A 24,283-nucleotide genomic window follows, 5' to 3' on the forward strand; every position below is an offset into this window, starting at 1 on the left:
GAGGGGGGAGGGCGTGGGGGGCAGGGCACGGGGAGGGGCACGCACTGAGCGAGGGAGGAGGGCGAGGGGGGCTGCACACGCTGAGCAAGGGGGGAGGGCAGCACACGCTGAGCGAGGGGGAAGGGCAGCACACGCTGAGCGAGGGGGAAGGGCAGCACACGCTGAGCGAGGGGCTGTTTGAAATGCTGAGGTGGGCCGGGCACGGTGTGACCATGGCTTCCCTCAGCTTTTAGACGGGGCCTCTGGGACAAAGGGGGGTTGTAATGTTAGGAGTCCTGTGTGCGCCTCAGTTTCCCCTCTTGCCCAGTGGGGTGGGAAAGGTCTGGCTGCTGTCACGGGAGGGTAAGACACAGAGGTGATGCTGTGAGAGCATTGCTGCCCATGCTGGGCGCGAGGCACTGATCTCTGTGGCGAGGGCCTGGCTCCCCCAGGGCAGAGCTCATGGGGGGCATCAGGGGGGCCGCAGACCCGGTATCAGGAGGCGGGGGGGCTGCGTGGCTCACCCCGAGGGCAAGTGAGAGCCGTTGGGTCTGGTGCACTTAAGGGTCCCATCAGAGACGGATCCTGTGGGTTGTGCCAGCATCCCAGCACCCAGCGCCAGCCCAGCGATCCCCGCCCAGACCCCGGACCCCAGACCGGGGCCACGGCCGGCCAGGGCATTCAACAGCCCTGCCTCTTTGCTGGGCATCTGTCCTGGATCCCAGGGGCTGATCTAGGCCCCCCCGTGAGCACTCCCTGCACCCCCCCTCAGCTGGCCAGATCCCCGGCGTCCTGCTCTCCCGCCAGGGCTGGCCATGCAGCTTCACCGCCTGCGTCCCACCCTGAACTCTGCCCAGCGCGTCCGGCCAACGGGCCCCGGGGAGCCGTGTCCCCACTGCAGCCCACCCCTCCCCCCCGGGCAGGAGCTGCCTCTCCCCTCCCCATTAACCAACTGGGACCTGGAGCCCCTCCCCCCGAGCTGGGCAAGGGGAGGGAGAGGGACCCTGCGGGCGTGTGGGGGGGTAGGCCACGGCTCCCAGCAGGGGAGGGGGAGGAGGGGCTCCAGTTCCCAGCTGGGCGTGGGTCTTCCGCAGGGGAGGGGGAGGAGGACTGCAGGTCCCAGCTGGTTAATGGGGAAGGGGGGAGACAGCTCCTGCCCGGGAGGGGGTGGGGGGGGCTGCAGTGGGGACACGGCTCCCCGGGACCCGTTGGCCGGACGCGCTGGGCAGAGCTCAGGGTGGAACGCAGGCAGTGAAGCCACATGGCCGGCCCTGGCGGGAGAGCAGGACCCCAGAGGTCTGGCCCGCTGGGGGGGGGGGGGGGGGGGGGGAGGTCGCAGGGAGTGCTCATGGGGGGGGGGCCTAGATCAGCCCCTGGCCCCCCCCCAACCTCCAGCCAGGAGCTGCAGGGACCACCAGCCGTTTCAAAGAAGGGCTGGTCTTGGGTGTGGACACAAGGTGGGGGAGGGGATAACTCCTCTGGGTCCATCAGAGCGGGGAGGGAGGTGGGGGGGGCTGATTAGCCCATGGCACCCAGGCCAGGCCCTCCCAGGGCTGCCACACCGTGCCAGGTGCCCATCGGCGCAGTCCCAGTTCTTACCACACCTGGTCTTGGGCCGCTCTGCCCACAGCCCCGATGGGCCTCACGCCCCAGTCACGACCCCCAGGCAGCCCCCGCCGAGGGAAATCAAGGCAGGCGCTGCACTCGCTCAGCACAGGCAGTGTGCTGGCCCTGGGGACGTACCCTGGCAAATCCCTATCTCTGCGGGTGGGAGACGGAGCTGGGCCCCCTGCCCCGGGGTGCCCAGGAGACCTCTCCTCACCCCGCCCCCGGGAGAACCGCTCCGGCAGGACAGGCAGTGCCCCCAGGCCAGGTGCTGCCTGGGACCAAGTGGGGATTGTTGTGGTGTTTGACATGAATAGCGTGTGCGTGCCTCAGTTTCCCTGTGAGCTGCATGTTTAACAAGGTGGTGGGAGAGGGGTTGTTGTTGCAGGGGGACCAGATGTGACCTCGCCTGGCAGCCGGGACCCCCAGACAACGGCCTGGAGATGGGGGACCCTAACAACTGGTGACCTGGAGACTAAGAGGCCCGGCCGAGCCCAGCTGGGCCGTCGACCGGTTCTGGCCAGTGGGAGGACAAAGGGCTGAGGAGAGAGGAGCCCGGTGACCGGCTGTTTACCTGGGACGGAGGACAAAGGCCAGGGGAGGAGCTGGTGGGGTCGGTGATCCCGGGGCTCGGGGCTGGAGGGGGAAGCAGGCAGAGACCCCCTGGACGCAGGGCAGACCTAGATGTGCTGAGACTGGCCAGGCCTGAGGCCTGGAGAGTTTCCTGTGCTGGGCTCAATAACCTCTCCTGCGTTACGCTGGCTGAGAGCCGCTCCGGGCTAGAGATCAGGGCGGGGGGGGAGGGGGGGAGCCAGAGCCAGGGGACTTCCTGGGGGGCCCACAGCAGAGCCAGGTGTGCTAAGACTCAGAGAGGTGCGGCTCCAGGAGGCGGAGGGGCCTACAGCTTAAACCTCCCCTCCCACCTCCCCACACACACACTGAAGGGGGTTCCCCCCAGAGGCCAAGCGCGAGTCCTGGGCGTCGGTGACAGACCCCGCCCCCCCCGCACCTGGGAGACGACCCCCCCCCTTCTTGGGAGCCCTCAGGTCTCCCTTCTCCCCCGCCCCCTCCATCGCCCCCACACCCCTCCGAGGCCCCATCTCTAGTCCCCCAGCTGGGCCCCTCACCTGGCACCAGTGGTTCTTGAAGACCATGAGGCAGGTCTCGGGGTCAGCCGTCACGGGGCTCTGCAGACTGGCGCCGCGGCTGGCCCTGTGCCCCGCTGCCCGGGGGTGCAACCTGCTGAGCCAGCTCATCCTCTCCATGCCCACGGGCACAGCTCCGCACCGGCCAGGGGGGGCTACAGGGCACGGGCGGCCCCTGAGCGCTCCACGGGCTGAGGCAACGGCTGCTCGGTGGAGCCGGATGGGCGAGGACAGGCCCAGCGCTCCATGCTGCGGCCAGGGTGACACCAGGCTGGAGGAAGAGAGACGACATGAGGCAGGGAGCCCGTGTGGGGCGAGCAGGGGCCACTGCCTGGGACTCCCGCCTCAGCCCCCTGTAGGGAACCGAGCCCCGCCCCGCCCGCAGCAGGGGCAAAGTGCAAGGAGCAGCAGGAAAGGCGGGCGCTGCCAGGGCAGGAGCAGCGCGGGGCACACCCAGAGCAGAGCCTGCAGGCAGGGGTGCCCACACACACAGCATTGGCAGCCTGGCACTCAGCCCCTCGGCTGCACCACTTCCTCGCCCCCCATGGCAACCCCCCGCCCCTTCTGCGGCAGGCCCCAGGAGATGAGCCCGGCAGCCATGTCCACGTCCCCCCGATCTGCACAAGGACAGCAGAGGGGTGCAGGGAGCAGACGTCTCCCTTCGGCCACTGACCTGCCCAGAGCCCGAGGGCACCCACAGTGCTCAGCCCCGGGAGGAGTGGGGTTACCCCACTCGTCCCGGCCCAGGGGCTGGGCTGTTCCCTACAGCACATTCCCTGCCCATAGCCCCCAGCTCTCGCCTGCCTTGGGAACAAGGAACCCGGGCGCCTGGCCGACCAGACTCAGGAGCTCAGCCGAGCCAGGCCCCACCTCTGCTCGGCAGCCTATCCCGGAGCTGCCCGGCCCTGGCCGCGAAAGGCAGGAGAGCTCCTGGGCTGCGCAGACCCACGTGGGAGAAGAGGAGCGTGGAGCCCTGGAGCCCGGCCAACGAGCCACCCAACGAGCCGCTCAACAACCCGGCCAACGAGCGGCTCAACAACCCTGCACTGAGCCACGCAACCACCCGGCCAATGAGCCGCCCGCCGCAGCGGCCACCACACTGCCCAACCACCCCGCGCCGAGCCGCCCAACCACCTGACCAACCACCCTGCCAACGAGCCACACACCGAACCGGCCACCACGCCACCCAGCGACCCGGCCAACGAGCCACCCACCAAACCGGCACCGAGCCGCCCAATGACCCGCCCACCGAACCGGCCACCACGCCACCCAGCGACCCGGCCAACGAGCCGCCCACCAAACCAGCACCGAGCCGCCCAACGACCTGCCCACCGAACCGGCCACCACGCTGCCCAACCACCTGTCCAATGACCCAGCGCCAAACCGCCCAACCACCCGGCCAACAACCAGGCACCGAGCCGCCCAACCACCCGGTCACTGACCCGGTGCTGAGCTGCCCAACGACCCAGCGCCGAGACGCACTACCACCCGGCGCTGAGCCACCCAACCACCCAGTCAATGACCGGCGCTGAACCACCCGACCAACGACAGGGGCCATGCCACCCCTGTGACGAGCAGGGAGCGGGGCAGATTTGACCTGGGAATGTTGCAGGGGGGTTGCATTGGGGAGGGGGGACTTCCCTTGAAGGAAGCTACCTGAGCTGTAACCTGAGCCAGGAGAAGGGTGGGGAGAAGTGACACCTTCTGCCCGGGAGACTGAACTAAGAAGAGGAGCAGGAGAGGGAAGACGGGAGAGAGCTGGTGGAGGAGTTTTTTTGTTTTCAGTTTGGGCTGGGTGGTTGTGACGAACTGGGACTGTTCTTACTGTGGTCTGTGCATGCTGACAGGGGAGTGTGGCTAGGATAGTCTGCATTGGGGGATGGGGGTCTGCCCGAAGGCGAATACCTGAGCGTGTAACATGAGAACCCAGGAAGGGGTTGGAGGCCAGGTGACACCTTGGCATGGGAAACTGAACAAAGGCTGTGGGAGGGGTCGCTGAAGGCAGAGTTTTGGAAGCTGGGTGGTGAGATAGCTGGGAGGCAGAGATGGCTCTGACCTCCCAAGGGGGGCTGGGATGCCTGGGACGCCCAGATGGACCTAACTGAGGGGGGCCCTGTTGTCTGTGCCTGCAAGACCTGTCTTGGACTGTATTCCTGTCATCCGAATAAACCTTCTGCTTTACTGGCTGGCTGAGAGTCATGGTGAATCACAGGAAGTCGGGGGTGCAGGGCCCTGAGTCACCCAATACTCCGTGACAACTTCTCCCCCCTTCGAGACCGAACTGAGCAGGGTCACTTTAGCCAGTGACCCGGAGAAGTTCGAACCTACCCCCGTTCCCATGGATGCCCCCGCATCCCTCCCATTCCTTAGTGAGAATTACACCAGGCCCCTCCAGTTTCACGCCCCCCCTTAGGTCGGGGTGCTTGATGACACTCGCAGTTCGCATGTGGGAAGGTTTATGCGGCCTGTGCCCTTTTCCCACCCCAATACCCCTGGGGTTCAAACTGGGCTGTGGTCTTCTCCCAGCGCTCCAGCCCCGGGCCCACCATATAAACCAAAAACCCTGAGTCTGGAGCATCCAGCCCCCAAGAGGAGCTGGCCTGGAGCCCTCCTCCCTCCTTAGCAGGTGGTACTCTGCCAGCCCCCCTTCCCTGGGAATGCTGCCTCTCGCCGGGCTGGGTCTCTACCCAGTCAACCCTCTGCGGGTTCGGTCTGCTCAGTCTGTCCCTGAGCCTGGGGAACTGGGCCCGTATGTGGCCTTTTTGGCCACAGTGGTAGCAGCCCATGTCCCATGGGTCCCCTTGAGTGGGTCGGATGGTCCTGACGCCGGATCTTCCCCTTTGGTGGGGTTTTTCTGTATTTTCCCATGGGGAGGTCCCATGGTGACTCTCTCTCTGCGTTGTGGTGGGACTGTTCCTTTGGGACTCCTCCCTTCTATCTCCTGACCGGCTCTTTACAAACTCATCGGCCAGCCAGCCTGCATGTCGCGGGTTCTCTGGCTTTCTGTCTACCAACCACAGCCTCAGGTCGGATGGGCACCGCTCATACAGTTGCTCCAGTACCAGCAGTTTGACCAGGTCCTCCTTCGTCTGGGCCCCATCAGCCCACTTGCTGGCGTATCCTTCCATGCGGACGGCTAGTTGCAGATATGAGATCTCAGGGGTTTTATCCTGACTCTGGAACCTTTCCCAGTACATCTCAGGAGTCAGCCCAAACTCACGTAGCAGGGCCTTTTTGAATAGTTCGTAGTCCCCTTTCTCTGCCTCTTCCAGTTGGCGGTACAATGCCACGGCTTTGGGGTCCAGTAAGGGGGTAAGGACCCGGAGTCTGTCCACGGGATCAACCCGGTGCAGCTCGCAGGCCGTCTCAAAGGCATCCAGGAAGTCATCCATGTCCTCCCCCTCCTTGCGTGGGGCCAGGATGCACTTCTCAAAGCTCCGTGCAGTCCTGGGTCCCCCCTCACTCACCGCAGCTGGGGGTTCGCTGCCCCTCAGTCTCGCCAGTTCCAGTTCAAGCTGACGCTGTCTCTCTTCATGCTGTCTCTGTCTCTCATTCTCCTCCCGTTCATGCTGACGCTGTCTCTCTTCATGCTGATGCTGTCTCTCTTCATGCTGTCGCTGTTGTTCACAATCCTCCAGCTCTCTCAGTTTTAGCTCTTTCTCCCATTCCAGCCAATTCCGCTCCACGGATGCCGAACGTCGCCGGGAGGATCCTCTGCTGGCCGGCGAGCTTCGCCGGGAGGATCCCCTGCTGGCCGGGGGGGTCACGGCGCCCTCGGTGTTTGCTGGGCTCCTCCCCACCCTTCCCCTAGGCATAGGAAGGAGGGGTCTCGGGAAGCCCTCAGCAGCCAACTGACCACTCCCAGCTGGGACAGACACTGGTGCCTGCGCTGCATTTGCCAGGCTGCTTCCCTGAGACACAGGGATCAGTTCATTCGCGCAATCTTCCGCCTCCAGCCGGGCAATGAGCTGTTCTTTGGTGAGCCTCCCACTGCGCAGCCCCCTCTGCTTGCACAGCTCCACCAGGTCGCTCTTAAGCCGCTTGGCATACATCTTCCTGCTGGCCACTCACCGGCCTGTGTGCTCACAGCTCCCCACAGTTCCCAGGGGGCCCCCTAGTGTGCCAGCCCTTCTCGAGGTCACCACCTCTCTGCCAGGGTCGAGCTGCAGACTCCTCCGCCCCTGGGACCACTCGCTGCGATCCCCCCGGGGGACCCTGTTACTGCCAAAGTCCTTCTCGCTGGTCACACACTCCCAGGGGTAATAACCGTCTCTCTCCCACTCTTCAGCAGGCCTGGTCCCCGTCAATCCCCCTTCGTTTTACTGCTCCCCAGTCACTTACTGCAGGAAGCGCCGTCCACGGGGTGCAGTAGATCCTGCCGCTGCCACCAGTTGTCACGGAGTATTGGGGGACTCAGGGCCCTGCACCCCCGGCTTCCTGCGATTCACCATGACTCTCAGCCAGCCAGTAAAGCAGAAGGTTTATTCGGATGACAGGAATACAGTCCAAGACAGGTCTTGCAGGCACAGACAACAGGGCCCCCCTCAGTTAGGTCCATCTGGGGGTCCCAGGCATCCCAGCCCCCCTTGGGAGGTAAGAGCCATCTCTGCCTCCCAGCTATCTCACCACCCAGCTTCCAAAACTCTGCCTTCAAGCGACCCCTCCCGCATCCTTTGTTCAGTTTCCCGGGCCAAGGTGTCACCTGGCCTCCAACCCCTTCCTGGGTTCTCATGTTACACGCTCAGGTATTCGCCTTCGGGCAGACCCCCATCCCGCAATGCAGACTATCCTAGTCACACTCCCCTGTCAGCATTCACAGACCACAGTAAGAACAGTCCCAGTTCGTCACAGTGGTGCAACACAGGGAACCCCAAGCTGGGGTCTAAGCTCCCTGAACCCCCCAGAAGGACTTGATTGAGGGGTTCTGGTTGTACCTACACTCTCTGCTTGGGACTGTGTTCCTGTCACCTAATAAACCTTCTGTGTTACCGCCTGGCTGAGAGTCCTGGTGAATCGCAGGAGGGGTGCAGGGCCCTGACTCCCCCACACTCCGTGGGGACCCACAAGTGGGTGAATGGGGCCAGGGGCCAGACCAAGGAGGATGTGATTGAACTGATGGGGCTGGAGCGACTATATGAACTCTAAAAAAGCAACGGATAGTCCTGTGGCACCTTTAAGACTAACAGATGTATTGGAGCATGAGCTTTCGTGGGTGAATACGCATGCATCCGACGAAGTGGGCATTCACCCACCAAAGCTTAGGCTCCAATCCGTCTGTTAGTCTATAAGGTGCCACGGGACTCTCTGTTGCTGTTTACAGATCCAGACTAACACGACTACCCCGCTGATACATGAACTCTGTTCCCTTGGCCTGAGGATGTGGCTGGTGGACAAGAGGCCGAAGGACCAGCGCTGCGCTGCGCCGGGCGGCTGGCTGACAGCAGGTGGGGATATGGAGTCCCAGGGGGACAGGCCCACAGCAGTGCAGAAGGGGGCTCACCCAAGGGCTTCCTCAGATAAATCCCTCCCGAGAGGCACAGCCAGTCCCCGAGCTGCCCGACCGGCCCCAGGGGCCGAGGGGCCCTGAGGTGTAATGACCGTGGGCGGTGTGACGAACTGGGCCTGTTCTCACTGTGGTCTGTGAATGCTGACAGGGGAGTGTGCTGGGATAGTCTGCATTGCAGAATGGGATCTGCCCGAGGGCGCCCGAGGGCGCATACCTGAGTGTGTAACATGAGAACCCAGGAAGGGGTTGAAGGCGAGGCGACTCCTTAGCCCGGGAAACTGAACAAAGGCTGTGGGAGGGGTGGTAAAAGGAGAGGGCTGGAAGCAGGGAGAAGGAGGCTGGAGAGATGGCTGGGAGGCAGGGATGGCTCTGACCCCCCCCAAAGGGGGGTGGGCTGGCATGTCCTGGGACCCCAAGCTGGACCTAACTGAGGGGGGGCCCTGTTGTCTGTGCCTGCAAGACCTGTCTTGGACTGTATTCCTGTCATCCAAATAAACCTTCTGCTTTACTGGCTGGCTGAGAGTCGCAGTGAATCTCGGGAAGAGGGGTGCAGGGCCCTAACTCCCCCACAATCCGCAACAACTGGTGGCAGCGGTGGGATCTACTGCACCCCGTGGACGGCGCTTCCTGCAGTAAGTGACTGGGGAGCAGTAAAACGAAGGGGGATTGACGGGGACCAGGCACGCTGAAGAGTGAGAGAGGGACGGTTATTACCCCTGGGAGTGTGTGACCAGCGAGAAGGACTTTTGCAGTAACAGGGTCCCCCGGGGGGATCGCAGCGAGTGGTCCCAGGGGCGGAGGAGTCTGCAGCTCGACCCTGGCAGAGAGGTGGTGACCTCGAGAAGGGCTGGCACACTAGGGGGCCCCCTGGGAACTGTGGGGAGCTGTGAGCACACAGGCCGGTGAGTGGCCAGCAGGAAGATGTATGCCAAGCGGCTTAAGAGCGACCTGGTGGAGCTGTGCAAGCAGAGGCGGCTGCGCATTGGGAGGCTCACCAAAGAACAGCTCATTGCCCAGCTGGAGGCAGAAGATCGCGCGAATGAACTGATCCCTGTGTCTCAGGGAAGCAGCCTGGCAAATGCAGCGCAGGCACCAGTGTCTGTCCCAGCTGGGAGTGGTCAGCCGGCTGCTGAGGGCGTCCCGAGACCCCTCCTTCCTATGCCTAGGGGAAGGGTGGGGAGGAGCCCAGCAAATACTGAAGGCGCCGTGGCCCCCCCGGCCAGCAGGGGGTCCCCCCGGCGAAGCTCGCCGGCCAGCAGAGGATCCTCCCGGCGACGTTCGGCATCCGGGGAGCGGAATTGGCTGGAATGGGAGAAAGAGCTAAAACTGAGAGAGCTGGAGGATCGTGAACAACAGAGACAGCGTGAACGGGAGGAGAAAGAGAGACAGCATCAGTGTGAAGAGAGACAGCGTCAGCAGGAACGGGAGGAGAATGAGAGACAGAGACAGCATGAAGAGAGACAGCGTCAGCATGACCTGGAACTGGCGAGATTGAAGGGCAGCGAACCCCCGGCTGCGGTGAGTGAGGGGGGACCCAGGACTGCACGGAGCTTTGATAAGTGCATCATGGCCCCATACAAGGAGGGGGAGGACATGGATGACTTCCTGGAGGCCTTTGAGACGGCCTGCGAGCTGCACCGGGTGGAGCCCGCGGACAGACTCCGGGTCCTTACCCCCTTACTGGACCCCAAATCCGTGGCATTGTACCGCCAACTGGGAGAGGCAGAGAAAGGGGACTACGAACTATTCAAAAAGGCCCTGCTACGAGAATTTGGGCTGACTCCTGAGATGTACCGGGAAAGGTTCCGGAGTCAAGATAAAACCCCTGAGATCTCATATCTGCAACTAGCCGCCCGCATGGAAAGATACGCCAGCAAGTGGGCTGGTGGGGCCCAGACGAAGGAGGACCTGATTAAACTGCTGGTACTGGAGCAACTGTATGAGCGGTGCCCATCCGACCTGAGGCTGTGGTTGGTGGACAGAAAGCCAGAGAACCCGCGACACGCCGGACAGCTGGCTGATGAGTTTGTAAAGAGCCGGTCAGGGGGTGGCAGGGAGGAGTCCCAAAGGAGCAATCCCACCACAACGCAGAGAGAGAGTCACCATGGGACCTCCCCGTGGGAAAATACAGAAAAACCCCATCAGAGGGGAACATCCGGCATCAGGACCATCCGACCCACTCAAGGGGACCCATGGGACATGGGCTGCTACCACTGTGGCCAAAAGGGCCACATACGGGCCCAATGCCCCAGGCTCAGGGACAGACTGAGCAGGCCGAACCCACAGAGGGTTGACTGGGTAGAGACCCAGCCCGGCGAGAGGCAGCATTCCCAGGGAAGGGGGGCTGGCAGAGTACCACCTGCTAAGGAGGGAGGAGAGCCCCAGGCCAGCTTCTCTGGGGGGCCAGATGCTCCGGATTCAAAGTTCTCCGTTTACAGGGTTGGCGCGGGGCTGTCCCTGCGGAGCGAGTGCCTTGTTCCCCTGGAGGTGGATGGGAAGGAAGTTTATGGTTACTGGGACACGGGCGCAGAGGTGACACTGGCCCGGCCCGAGGTGGTGGCCCCAGATCGGGTGGTGCCCAACACCTTCCTGACCCTGACCGGGGTGGGCGGGACCCCATTCAAGGTTCCCGTACCGAGGGTACACCTGAAATGGGGGGCCAAGGAGGGCCCCAAGGACGTGGGAGTGCACCACCATTTGCCCACTGAGGTGTTGATGGGTGGGGACCTAGAGGACTGGCCCAGCAGCCCCCAGACCGCCTTAGTTGTGACCCGCGGTCAGAGCCGGCGAGGGGCACTGCGCCCTGGCCTTGGGGGGGGGTGCCTTGCCTGAGGCGCGGGACTCTAACCCGGTGGGGAGGGAACGCCCAGGGACGCGGCTCAGGGAGGCTGCAGCTTCGGACCCAGCGGGCAAGAAAGAGCAGGTGGCCATCCCCGTCCCAGCTGCTGAGTTCCAGGCCGAGTTGCAGAGAGATCCCTCCTTGCGGAAGATAAGGGACCTGGCCGACCTCAATGCGGTACAGACCATGGGACGAGGTGGCCGGAAAGGATTCCTGTGGGAGAAGGGGTTCCTGTACCGAGAATGGGCTCCCCCAGGGAAAATGGAGTCAGGGGGGATCAGGAGGCAGCTGGTGGTACCCCAGAAGTATCGCCGCCAGCTGCTGTGCCGGGCCCATGACATTCCCCTCTCAGGGCACCAGGGAACCTGGCGTACCCAGCAGAGGCTGCTACGGAGCTTTTACTGGCCTGGGGTCTTTGCTACTGTCCGACAGTACTGCCGATCCTGTGACCCCTGTCAGAGGGGGAGGAAGGCCTGGGACAAGGGGAAAACAGCTTTAGGACCCTTGCCCAGCATAGAGGAGCCTTTTCGGAGGGTGACCAAGGTAAAAAGGGCGGCTCTAAACCAAGAGAGCCCAAAGCACAGACCTCCAGACTGGAGCGCTGGGAGAAGACCACAGCCCAGTTGGAGCCCCAGAGGTATGGGGGTGGGAAAAGGGCGCAGGCCGCATAAACCTTCCCACATGCGAACTGCGAGTGCCATCAAGCACCCCCAACCTAAGGGGGAGCGTGAAACTGGAGGGGCCTGGTGTAATTCCCACCAAGGAATGGGAGGGATGCGGGGGCATCCATGGGAACGGGGGTAGGTTCGAACTTCCCCGGGTCACTGGCTAAAGTGACCCTGCTCAGTTCGGTCTCGAAGGGGGGAGAGATGTGACGAACTGGGCCTGTTCTCACTGTGGTCTGTGAATGCTGACAGGGGAGTGTGCTGGGATAGTCTGCATTGCAGAATGGGATCTGCCCGAGGGCGCATACCTGAGTGTGTAACATGAGAACCCAGGAAGGGGTTGAAGGCGAGGCGACTCCTTAGCCCGGGAAACTGAACAAAGGCTGTGGGAGGGGTGGTAAAAGGAGAGGGCTGGAAGCAGGGAGAAGGAGGCTGGAGAGATAGCTGGGAGGCAGGGATGGCTCTGACCCCCCCCAAAGGGGGGTGGGCTGGCATGTCCTGGGACCCCAAGCTGGACCTAACTGAGGGGGGGCCCTGTTGTCTGTGCCTGCAAGACCTGTCTTGGACTGTATTCCTGTCATCCAAATAAACCTTCTGCTTTACTGGCTGGCTGAGAGTCGCAGTGAATCTCGGGAAGAGGGGTGCAGGGCCCTAACTCCCCCACAATCCGCAACAGGCGGGCCCTGAGGTGCAATGACCGTGGGCGGGCCCTGAGGGCCCTGAGGTGTAATGACCGTGGGCAGGGCCCTGAGGTGCAATGACCGTGGGCAGGGGCCGCAGATGGGCCCGGTCCAGAAGCTCAGGGACAGGACGAGCGAACCGAGCCCTCACGGGGTTACCTGGGAGGGGCCCAGCCGGAGGAGGGGCTGGCAGTTTCGCAATGGCTCCCAGGCCAGCTCAGTCTACAGGGTGGGGGTGGGGCAGCCCCTGAGGACCAAGTGCCTCGTTCCCCTGGAGGTGGATGGGAAGCAGGTCACTGGTCCTGGAGGTGACGCTGCCCCAGCTCCCACCTCCCTGGGTCTGACCCCGGAGCATTCAGCCTCCCCTGCCCCTCCGTGCGCTTCCCACAGCGAGTCCACCCGGGCGGGGTCCTGGGGGAGCCAAGGGCCCTGCACCCCCACTCCGCAGCCAGACATGACTCTCGGCCAGCCGGGAACACAGACGGTTTATTAGATGACAGGAACACAGCGTAGAACAGAGCTTGTTGGCACAGAAATCAGTGACTTTCAGCCAAGTCCATCTTTGGGAGTCCTGGGCCAGATGCCCTGGATTCCCCCCTCTAGTCCCTCCACGCAGACTTCCAGCCACCCCACCTCCGACACCCCCCTGGATGTCCCTCCTCCTTTTCTTTGTCCTGCTTCCCCAGCAAAAGGTGTCACCTGTTTGCACCCCCCTCCTGGGTCTCAGGTTACACAGGTGCAAACAGCTGGGCAGCATCACCTGCCCCGAGGGCCTCAGCAAAATCACACCCCAATTCCCATTGGTGCGGCACACAGGGAAACTGAGGCACGCGCAGTCTTGGTATAGGACAGTAAGACTCACATTACAAGATGAATAAAACCCCATTTCATCACACTGTGCCACCCACAGACCCGGCACCGTGCCCTCCCGGAACATGTTGGGGGAACCCAACAGCAGCTTGTGACAGCCGGGAGCCCAGGCACCACACGAAGCAGGGCTGAGGTGCGGCGCTGAGGCCAGGGTGCCCCAGGTCAGAGCTCAGCAGCAGGTGGGTGGCAGGCCCCCGGAAGGGCAGGGAGGGCGCCAGGGTGCAGTGCTGTGGGCGGGGAGGCCACGTGAGGCTCTGCTGTCAGGCCACCGCTGAGCAGATGCTACTGAACGGGGAGGTGGGCGGGCTCCCTACGTGCTGCAGGGAAATGGGGGGCAAGGGGGAGCCTGGCTGGGCCCCGAGCGAGCGGGCACTGGGCATCCCGTAGCACCGTGCGAGTCAATCCAGGCGGAGCCACAGGCCTGGCTGGGGCTCACCCCGGGAAGCAGCCCCCCCAGAAAGGTCTGAGGCCGGCCTTGGGTGGATAGCGAGGAGCAAGGTGGTGATGTCGCAGCCTCAGCAAGCATCCCCGGGGCCGGGGCCCGCTCAGCAATGGGGGGGACTGGAACACCGGCCCTGTGTTAGCACTGGAGCCCCCCCCCCGGGTGATGTACGGACAGAACATAGCCCCAAAGAGTTTCCACATGAGACGGGCCCAGAGCCCCGACGGGCTGCAGACGGGGAGCCCAAGGAACCGGGGCCTTGCTGGGCAGGCTGCAGCCCCTGGCGCCGTCCCCAGGCAGCCCCCACGCCCGCGAGGAGCCCCCGGGAACCGCCCCCTCGTCCCCCTCTGCAGCGAGTGTGCCCGGAGCTCCTGCTGGCAGTTCTCCAGGAGAGGAGGTGCCTGAGCAGAGCCCACAGTGGCTGGCAGGCGACAGACAGCAGAGGGACGAGCACGGCACCAATGCCCTCGGCCGGGGTGGGCTCTCTGTCCCAGAGCCGGTGTGTGGAACAGGACACCAGGTCGGACGGGACGGGAACGTCAGCAGGGTCCCAGCACAGCCCCTGCACTCCCTGCTCTGAGGGAGGTGAGGACACCCAGGCTACTCACATCCCACGCCTGGGCCCCACACCCATAAAACAGGACCAAAGGGGGCTTTGCACCGTGTGTTCGCTGCATGCAGACACCCTGCAGCTGGCTGGCTCCTGCCAACAGCCAGAACAGCGCCACATGCAGGCCCGTGCCCCCCCGGCGGCCCTGGCTCAAGGGCTCTGCCCCCGCCATGCCCCAGTAGCGCCAGCCGCCCGGCTCTCCCCAGGCGCTGCTGCCAGCAGGCTGGGCCGCTCTCCCGTGCAGGCTGGCACTCCAGGCCTGGGCACGTTTCCATGCCGGCGGGACGCCACCACCTTCAGGACACCCTTGAGGGCTGCCTCGCCCTGGGGGCAGCGAAGGACGCCAGCCGGCGAAGGGCAGGGCCGGCAGAGCTCCGCCTGGGCCCTGGGCCCTCCCTGCTGCAAGAGCAGTGCCACCTGCCAGCCGTGTCTGCTGCACCAGGACGTCAAACACTGGCACCGGCCTCCCTGCCCCGGCTCCCTGTGAGTGGGGCCCCTCCCCAGAACTGCCCGCGGCAGAGTGGGATCCCGGGGGTGTGGCCAGCTGAAGGGTTCCCCCAGACACTGCTCAGCCCAAAGAGGGAGGGTGTCAGAGCGGCAGCCACATGGTCCCCTCCTGCTCAGTGCAGCTGGGTGGGGGACCAGCGGGCTATTTATAACCGCCCTGTTGCTGCTGTCCCTCAGGCGACTGGCATCCCGCTGGGCTCGGGGCAGGGCGATGGGCCTACAGCTGCTCTCCGAGCCCGGAGAACGCTGCCCTGCAGGCAGGACTCAGAGCTGGGCTGCCCAGTGCCTCCCCAGCCAGAGCCTCTGCACCCTTGCTTCCAGCTGGCAAGTGAGCCAGGCTGGGCAGTGCCAGCACCTGGCCAGGGCTCGCCTGAGCAGCAGCCCTCAGGCAGCAGGGGAAGGGCGCGGCCTTGCCCAAGCGAAGGGGCGCTCCGTTGAGTGCACCAGGCAGAGGGAGCTGGGCCCTGCCGTGCCCGCCCCCAGGGAAAGGAGCTGGGCCAAAGCGCTGCGGTAGGGCAGCAGAGCATGGGCTGCACTGCTCCAGCTCAGACCAGACAGCCCTGGCCCAGCGCTGGGCGCCGTCTCTCCACCCACAGGGACAGAGGCCAACCCAGAGAAGGGGCAGGAGCAGACCGTGCTCCGGAGCTGCTGGATCCCTGGCCCAATTACCGGAGCTGAAGCAGGAGGGTCCGGAGACGCTCCCTGGTTCGGGCCCCCCTGCCCGGCAGAGCCCGACAGGACGGACAGGCTGTGGGAGCTGCTCCCAGGCCGTGAGTCAGCGGCTCACAGCAGCCAGCCAGCACGGGCTGGGCCCGCCCGCCCAGGCAGCCAGCACCAGAGCGGAGGGGCCGGGAGCTGAGCGATGCACGCACCCAGGCCCGGAGGGCAGGGGAGCCGGGCCCAGAAAGCAGAGCCAGCAAGAGGCACTGCATCGCCGGGAGAAGGGTGTGGATCCATCAGCCCGCCCAGCGCTAGCCACTCTGGGGCGGAGGCAGGGCCTTGTGCCTCGGGGGCTCCATGCAGAGCTGAAGCCCAGGCTGGTGTGAGCCCCCACGCCCCTCTCAGCCAAAGCCAAGCAAGGGGATCTGGGAGCTCTCCTGGCGGCAAGGGCTGGAGCAGCTCGGCTCCGCAGCGCGGCACCCGGAGCTGGGGCCAGGGAGCTCCTACACGCAGTGCTACGCCGACCAGCCGCGCCCGCAGGCCCAGCCCAAGGGTGGAACTCGACCCAGGGCAGCGGGCGGGGACACGCCCTTTGGGGTTTAATTCCACTACAAGGCTGAATAAACCAGACCCGCTGGAGTCGCCTGAGAGCGCCGGGGGGCTCAAGGGTCACTGGCCCAGCCTGAGGCCCGCGCCAGAGACCCGACCTCCTGCAAGCCGCTCCAGCCTGGAGCTCAGCTGCCCGCCAAGAGCAGTGGCGGGGCGCCGGGGCCGTGCTGGGCGGGCACTGCCATTTCCTTGCAGCACGAGCAGGGGACCTGGTGGGAGTTGCTAGGACTCAGAGCCAGGACTCCCACATCCCAGGGGCTTCAAAGGGCAATGAGGCGGCTCCACAACGGGCCCAGAGCTCAACCCTCCAGCCTGGCAACGCAGAGCCCAGGAGACAGCAGGCACTGGGCCACCAGCACGACTCTGGCTGGGAGCCTTGGAGCCCAGCGAGCCCCTGCCTGCGCTCCAGCTCCCTGCCAAGCACCACACACACACCCTGCAGGGAGCTTGGCCTGGATGGCAATACAGCACCAGGCTGGCATGTGCCAGCGGCTGAGAACCCCTCACCCTACCCGGCCAGAGCGCGCCCCCAGCCCTCCAAGCCCGCTCCCGGGGGGCAGCGGAGTGCATTCCCTCCGCCGAGGCCTGCCAGCCAGAGCGCCTCACATCTGCAAGTGGCCAGTCAGACAATGCTGGCACGGCGCTGCTGGAAAAGCGGCAGCCTCTTGTGCCCAACAAAAGCAGCAGTGAGCCACTGTTTGAGCGTGTGCAGTCGTCTAGCCAAGCGAGGGCATCTTCCAGGGCACGATGCAGCTCTAGGCCGCCGGGCAGGAGAGGAGACGCCCCAGGAACAAGCACCGGGCTGAGCAAACCGGCAAAGCGAGGGGCCCATGCCGGTGCGGCGCCCCAGGAAGCTAGGCCCGCGGTGCCTCCCGGGAGCCGCAAAGGGAAGAGCACTTTCACCTCAGACTCTCGGGGGACTCCTGACAGAAAAGCCCAGAGCCCTGAACATGGCACACAAAGCAGAACCACTGCTGCCCGCACAGCCTGCCACTGGGGTGCCCCGGACTGGCGCGCCTTGGCCTGCACCCGGCCCAGGGCAGCCTGAGATACGCTGTGCCAGCCACACCCGCAGAGAGCCTGGCACCTTCACCCACACCCGGCCCAGGGCCTGCCTGAGATACGCTGTGCCAGCCACACCCGCAGAGAGCCTGGCACCTTCACCCGCACCCGGCCCAGGGCACAGTGAGATACGCCGTGCCAGCCACACCCGCAGAGAGCCTGGCACCTTCACCCGCACCCGGCCCAGGGCAGCCTGAGATACGCTGTGCCAGCCACACCCGCAGAGAGCCTGGCACCTTCACCCGCACCCAGCCCAGGGCCTCCCTGAGATACGCCATGCCAGCCACACCCGCAGAGAGCCTGGCACCTTCACCCGCACCCAGCCCAGGGCCTCCCTGAGATACGCCGTGCCAGCCACACCCACAGAGAGCCTGGCCACCCTCACCAGCACCCGGCACAGGGCAGCGTGAGATACGCCGTGCCAGCCACACCTGCAGAGAGCCTGGCACCTTCACCCGCACCCAGCCCAGGGCCTCCCTGAGATACGCCGTGCCAGCCACACCCGCAGAGAGCCTGGTGCCTTCGCACGCACCCGGCCCAGCGCCTGTCTGAGATACGCCGTGCCAGTCACACCCGCAGAGAGCCTGGCCACCCTCGCCCGCACCCGGCACAGGGCAGCGTGAGATACGCCATGGCAGCCACACTTGCAGAGAGCCTGGCGCCTTCACCCACACCCGGCCCAGGGCAGTGTGATATACGCCATGCCAGCCACACCCGCAGAGAGCCTAGCCGCCTTCGCTCACACCCGGCCCAGGGCCTGTCTGAGATACGCCATGCCAGCCACACCTGCAGAGAGCCTGGCGCCTTCACCCGCACCAGGCCCAGGGCCTCCCTGAGATACGCCATGCCAGCCACATCCGCAGAGAGCCTGGCACCTTCACCCGCACCAGGCCCAGGGCCTGCCTGAGATACGCCGTGCCAGCCACACCCGCAGAGAGTCTGGCACCTTCGCCCGCCCGCAAATCACACTTGGAGTCTTCTGGGTCAGCCCCTCCCCCGCCAACGCTCCTCCACGGGCAGGCCGTGGGGCCACCCCATCTTCAGTCTTCAGGAGGCCGCCAAGTGGGGCCACTGCCTCCCAGTCCAGGAGGGTGAGGCTCTTCGGGGGAGGGCCACGCTGCCCACCTCCCCGCCCGACACCCAGTGCGGGGGGTCCCCCTTCCCCGGCGAGCTCTGCCCACGGCCGCCCGGGCCCCACCGCTGCCCCAGCCCCCAGCGGGCTCTGCCCACGCGCAGCCCGGCCCCACCGCTGCCCCGGCCCCTCGTACCAGGCCAGTGCCAGTCCTCAAGCAGCGGGCACAAAGCCAGCCCGTGCCAATCCCACAGCACTGAGACAGCGCCTCCTACCCCCCCCCTGCCATCTGCGCCCCTCCTTGGCCCAGACCCCCGCGTGCCCCCCCCAGCCGTTCCCAGCCCCCGCCCCAGCTCCCGCCCTCGCCCTTACCTGGCAGCGGAGGTGACCCGGGTTCATGTCCGAGCAGCGACAGGGCTGGCAACAAACGGGGGGAAGCGCCAGTGAGTCCGAGACACGATCAGCCCGGCCACCCGGGAACCCCCCGACCCCCCCCACACCGCGCTGCCCCCCCAGCCCCCCATACACCGCACTGCCCCCCGGGAACCCCCCGACCCCTCCCACACCGCGCTGCCCCCCCAGCCCCCCATACACCGCACTGCCCCCCGGGAACCCCCCGACCCCCCCCCACACCGCGCTGCCCCCCCAGCCCCCCATACACCGCACTGCCCCCGGGAACCCCCCGACCCCCCCCACACCGCGCTTCCCCCCCAGCCCCCCATACACCGCACTGCCCCCCGGGAACCCCCCCGACCCCCCCCACACCGCGCTGCCCCCCCAGCCCCCCATACACCGCACTGCCCCCCCGGGAAACCCCGACCCCCCCACACCGCGCTGCCCCCCCAGCCCCCCATACACCGCACTGCCCCCCGGGAACCCCCCGACCCCCCCCACACCGCGCTTCCCCCCAGCCCCCCATACACCGCACTGCCCCCGGGAACCCCGACCCCCCCCACACCGCGCTGCCCCCCAGCCCCCATACACCGCACTGCCCCGCGGAACCCCCGACCCCCCCCACACCGCGCTTCCCCCCCAGCCCCCCATACACCGCACTGCCCCCCGGGAACCCCCCGACCCCCCCCCCACACCGCGCTGCCCCCCCAGCCCCCCATACACCGCACTGCCCCCCGGGAACCCCCCGACCCCCCCCACACCGCGCTGCCCCCCCAGCCCCCCATACACCGCACTGCCCCCGGGAACCCCCGACCCCCCCCACACCGCGCTGCCCCCCCAGCCCCCATACACCGCACTGCCCCCCGGGAACCCCCGACCCCCCCCACACCGCGCTGCCCCCCCAGCCCCCCATACACCGCACTGCCCCCCGGGAACCCCCGACCCCCCCCACACCGCGCTGCCCCCCCAGCCCCCCATACCGCACTGCCCCCCGGGAACCCCCCGACCCCCCCCACACCGCGCTTCCCCCCCAGCCCCCATACACCGCACTGCCCCCCGGGAACCCCCGACCCCCCCCACACCGCGCTTCCCCCCCAGCCCCCATACACCGCACTGCCCCCGGGAAACCCCCGACCCCCCCCCACACCGCGCTGCCCCCCCAGCCCCCATACACCGCACTGCCCCCCGGGAACCCCGACCCCCCCACACCGCGCTGCCCCCCCAGCCCCCCATACACCGCACTGCCCGCGGGAACCCCCCCACACCGCACTGCCCCCCCAGCCCCCCATACACCGCACTGCCCGCGGAACCCCCGACCCCCCACACCGCGCTGCCCCCCCAGCCCCCCATACACCGCACTGCCCCCCGGGAACCCCCCGACCCCCCCACACCGCGCTGCCCCCCAGCCCCCCCATACACCGCACTGCCCCCCGGGAACCCCCGACCCCCCCCACACCGCGCTGCCCCCCCAGCCCCCCATACACCGCACTGCCCCCCGGGAACCCCCCGACCCCTCCCACACCGCGCTGCCCCCCCAGCCCCCCATACACCGCACTGCCCCCCGGGAACCCCCGACCCCCCCCACACCGCGCTGCCAACCCAGCCCCCCATACACCGCACTGCCCCCCGGGAACCCCCGACCCCCCCACACCGCGCTGCCCCCCCCAGCCCCCCATACACCGCACTGCCCCCCGGGAACCCCCCGACCCCCCCCACACCGCGCTGCCCCCCCAGCCCCCCATACACCGCACTGCCCCCCGGGAACCCCCCGACCCCCCCCACACCGCGCTTCCCCCCCAGCCCCCCATACACCGCACTGCCCCCCGGGAACCCCCGACCCCCCCCACACCGCGCTGCCCCCCCAGCCCCCCATACACCGCACTGCCCCGGGAACCCCCGACCCCCCCCACACCGCGCTGCCCCCCCAGCCCCCCATACACCGCACTGCCCCCCGGGAACCCCCCGACCCCCCCACACACCGCGCTTCCCCCCCAGCCCCCCATACACCGCACTGCCCCCCGGGAACCCCCGACCCCCCCCACACCGCGCTGCCAACCAGCCCCCCATACACCGCACTGCCCCCGGGAACCCCCGACCCCCCCCCACACCGCGCTGCCCCCCAGCCCCCCATACACCGCACTGCCCCCGGAACCCACCGACCCCCCCCACCGCGCTGCCCCCCCAGCCCCCATACACCGCACTGCCCCCGGGAACCCCCGACCCCCCCCACACCGCGCTGCCCCCCCCAGCCCCCCATACACCGCGCTGCCCCCCAGCCCCCCATACACGCGCTGCCCCCCCAGCCCGCCCCGGCCCGTCTCTCCTCACCGGCCCGGCCCACCCCCCGCTCCAGCCGCCGCCATCTTGCCGCCACCGCCTCCACCGACGCACCGGGCGCGCTCCGAGCCCCGCCTTCCGTGCCCGCCCAGGCCCCGCCCACCGCCGCCGGGGGCGGGGCCTCGCTGCTGCATTAACCATGAGGCAGCCGCTCATTGGCCGGCCGCGGCGGGGCGGGGCGGGGCTTCCTGCACGTGGGGCGGCCTGGCCCCGCCCCCCCGGGCCGCTCCTTGCGCTGCAGCGCCCCGGCCCCGCCCCTGGGGCGCAGCTCAGACCCCCCCCCCGCCGCTCCTCCCCCCCCCCTACTGACCCTCCGCCCGCTCCGTACTGACCCCCCCCGGTACTGACCCCCCTCAGTCCCCTCGGTACTTCCCCCCCCCCCTACTGACCCTCCGCCCGCTCCGTACTGACCCCCCCCCCGATACTGACCCTCCGCCCGCTCCGTACTGCCCCCCCCCGGTACTGACCCCCCCTCGTCCCCTCGGTACTTCCCCCCCCCCTACTGACCCTCGCCCGCTCCGTACTGACCCCCCCCCCGATACTGACCCTCCGCCCGCTCCGTACTGCCCCCCCCCGGTACTGACCCCCCCTCGTCCCTCGGTACTTCCCCCCCCCCTACTGACCCTCCGCCCGCTCCGTACTGCCCCCCCCGGTACTGACCCCCCCTCGTCCCCTCGGTACTTCCCCCCCCCGATACTGACCCTCCGCCCGCTCCGTACTGACCCCCCCGGTACTGCCCCCCCTCGTCCCCTCGGTACTTCCCCCCCCCCCGATACTGACCCTCCGCCCGCTCCGTACTGACCCCCCCCCGGTACTGCCCCCCCTCGTCCCCTCGGTACTTCCCCCCCCCCCGATACTGACCCTCCGCCCGCTCCGTACTGACCCCCCCCCGGTACTGCCCCCCTCGTCCCCTCGGTACTTCCCCCCCCCCCGATACTGACCCTCCGCCCGCTCCGTACTGACCCCCCCCCGATACTGACCTCCGCCCGCTCCGTACTGACCCCCCCCCGGGTACTGCCCCCCCCCCGATACTGACCCTCCGCCCGCTCCGTACTGACCCCCCCCCCCGGTACTGACCCCCCTCGTCCCCTCGGTACTTCCCCCCCCCCCGATACTGACCCTCCGCCCGCTCCGTACTGACCCCCCCCCGGGTACTGCCCCCCCCCCGATACTGACCCTCCGCCCGCTCCGTACTGACCCCCCCCCCGGTACTGACCCCCCCTCGTCCCCTCGGTACTTCCCCCCCCCCCCGATACTGACCCTCCGCCCGCTCCGTACTGACCCCCCCCGGTACTGACCCCCCTCGTCCCTCGGTACTTCCCCCCCCCGATACTGACCCTCCGCCCGCTCCGTACTGACCCCCCCTCGGTACTGACCCCCCCCCTCGTCCCCTCGGTACTTCCCCCCCCCCGATACTGACCCTCCGCCCGCTCCGTACTGACCCCCCCCCCCGGTACTGACCCCCCTCGTCCCCTCGGTACTTCCCCCCCCGATACTGACCCTCCGCCCCGCTCCGTACTGACCCCCCCTCGGTACTGACCCCCCCCCCTCGTCCCCTCGGTACTTCCCCCCCCCCCGATACTGACCCCCGCCCCCTCCCGAGTCTGACCCCCCGCCCCCCGGGTACTGACCCCCCCCTCGTCCCCTCGGTACTTCCCCCCAACCCTTCCCCTCCGTCCCCCCATCGGTACTTCCCCCTCCCCTTACCCCTGCCCCCCCCCCGGGTACCAACCCTTTCCCCCCATCGGTACTTCCCCCCCAACCCTTCCCTTCCGTCCCCCCTTCGGTATTTCCCCCCCCCCGATACTGACCCCCGCCCCCTCCCGAGTCTGACCCCCCGCCCACTCCGTACTGACCCCCCCGGGTACTGACCCCCCCTCGTCCCCTCGGTACTTCCCCCACCCCCCGATACTGACCCTCCGCCCGCTCCGTACTGACCCCCCCTCGGTACTTCCCCCCCCCCCCGATACTGACCCCCGCCCCCTCCCGAGTCTGACCCCCCGCCCGCTCCGTACTGATCCCCCCTCGGTACTTCCCCCCCCCGATACTGACCCCCCGCCCCCTCCCGAGTCTGACCCCCCGCCCCCCGGGTACTGACCCCCCCTCGTCCCCTCGGTACTTCCCCCCAACCCTTCCCCTCCGTCCCCCCATCGGTACTTCCCCCTCCCCTTACCCCCTGCCCCCCCCCCCCGGGTACCAACCCTTTCCCCCCATCGGTACTTCCCCCTCCCCCTGCCCCCCCAGTACTGACCCTTCCCCCCAGGTACCGACCCTTTCCCCCCATCGGTACTTCCCCCCCAACTCTTTCCCCCCATCCCCCCATCGGTACTTTCCCCTCCCCTTGCCCCCCCAGTACTGACCCTTCCCCCCATCGGTACTTCCCCCAACCCTTCCCCTCCGTCCCCCCATCGGTACTTCCCCCTCCCCTTGCCCCCTGCCCCCCCCCCGGGTACCAACCCTTTCCCCCCATCGGTACTTCCCCCCCAACCCTTCCCTTCCATCCCCCCTTCGGTACTTCCCCCTCCCCCTGCCCCCCCAGTACTGACCCTTCCCCCCATCGGTACTTCCCCCAACCCTTCCCCTCCGTCCCCCCATCGGTACTTCCCCCTCCCCCTGCCCCCTAGTACTGACCCTTTGTTGCGGAGTGTGGGGGACTTAGGGCCCTGCACCCCTCTTCCCGAGATTCACTGCGACTCTCAACCAGCCAGTAAAGCAGAAGGTTTATTTAAGGACAGGAACACCGTCTCAAGCAGAGCGTGTAGGTACGACCAGACCCCCTCAATTAGGTCCCTCTGGGAGGTTCAGGGAGCTTAGACCCCAGCTTGGGGTTCCCTGCGTTGCACCACCCAGCCCAAACCGAAACTAAACTCCAAACTCCTCCCGCTGCTCCTCTCCTTTGTCCAGTCTCCCGGGCAGAAGGTGTTAATTCTCCCCACCCCCGTTCCTGGCTCAGGTTACAGCTCAGGTAGCTTCCTTCAAGGGAAGTCCCACATCCCCACTGCAACCCCCCTGCAACATTCCCAGGTCAAATCTGCCCTGCTCCCTGCTCCGTCACATCTCTCCCCCCTTCGAGACTGGACTGAGCGGGGTCACTCTGACCAGTGACCTGGGGAAGTTCAGGGCTCCCTCTCCGGGACAATGCGTCCGCTATCAGGTTGTCACGTCCCTTCACATGGACCACGTCCATGTCATAATCCTGCAGGAGCAGGCTCCACCTCAGGAGCTTGGCGCTGGCTCCTTTCATCTGGTGCAGCCAGGTCAGGGGAGAGTGGTCGGTGTGCACGGTGAAGTGACGCCCAAAG

General features: G+C 67.1%; 2 protein-coding genes across 2 annotated transcripts in view; one reads left to right on the forward strand and one right to left on the reverse strand.

Moving 5' to 3' along the window:
- FHIP1B (FHF complex subunit HOOK interacting protein 1B) overlaps positions 1-21,025 on the reverse strand; it is a 33,084-nt gene extending 12,059 nt beyond the window's left edge. The window contains exons 1-3 of the mRNA XM_054016078.1: positions 20,973-21,025; positions 18,624-18,668; positions 2,712-3,000 (exon numbers count right to left, since the gene is read on the reverse strand). Coding sequence (XP_053872053.1) covers positions 2,712-2,849 — 138 coding nt within the window. The 5' untranslated portion in view covers positions 2,850-3,000; positions 18,624-18,668; positions 20,973-21,025. The remainder of the gene's footprint in view (positions 1-2,711; positions 3,001-18,623; positions 18,669-20,972) is intronic.
- On the forward strand, positions 2,950-4,261 carry LOC128822970 (uncharacterized). The gene is made up of 2 exons (XM_054004939.1): positions 2,950-3,037; positions 3,516-4,261. The coding sequence occupies exons 1-2, from the start codon at positions 2,950-2,952 to the stop codon at positions 4,259-4,261; spliced, it is 834 nt and encodes a 277-aa protein (XP_053860914.1).
- Positions 21,026-24,283: the final 3,258 nt, after the last annotated feature.

Source organism: Malaclemys terrapin, chromosome 1 (genome assembly GCF_027887155.1).
Source record: "Malaclemys terrapin pileata isolate rMalTer1 chromosome 1, rMalTer1.hap1, whole genome shotgun sequence".
Lineage (NCBI taxonomy): Eukaryota > Metazoa > Chordata > Testudines > Emydidae > Malaclemys > Malaclemys terrapin.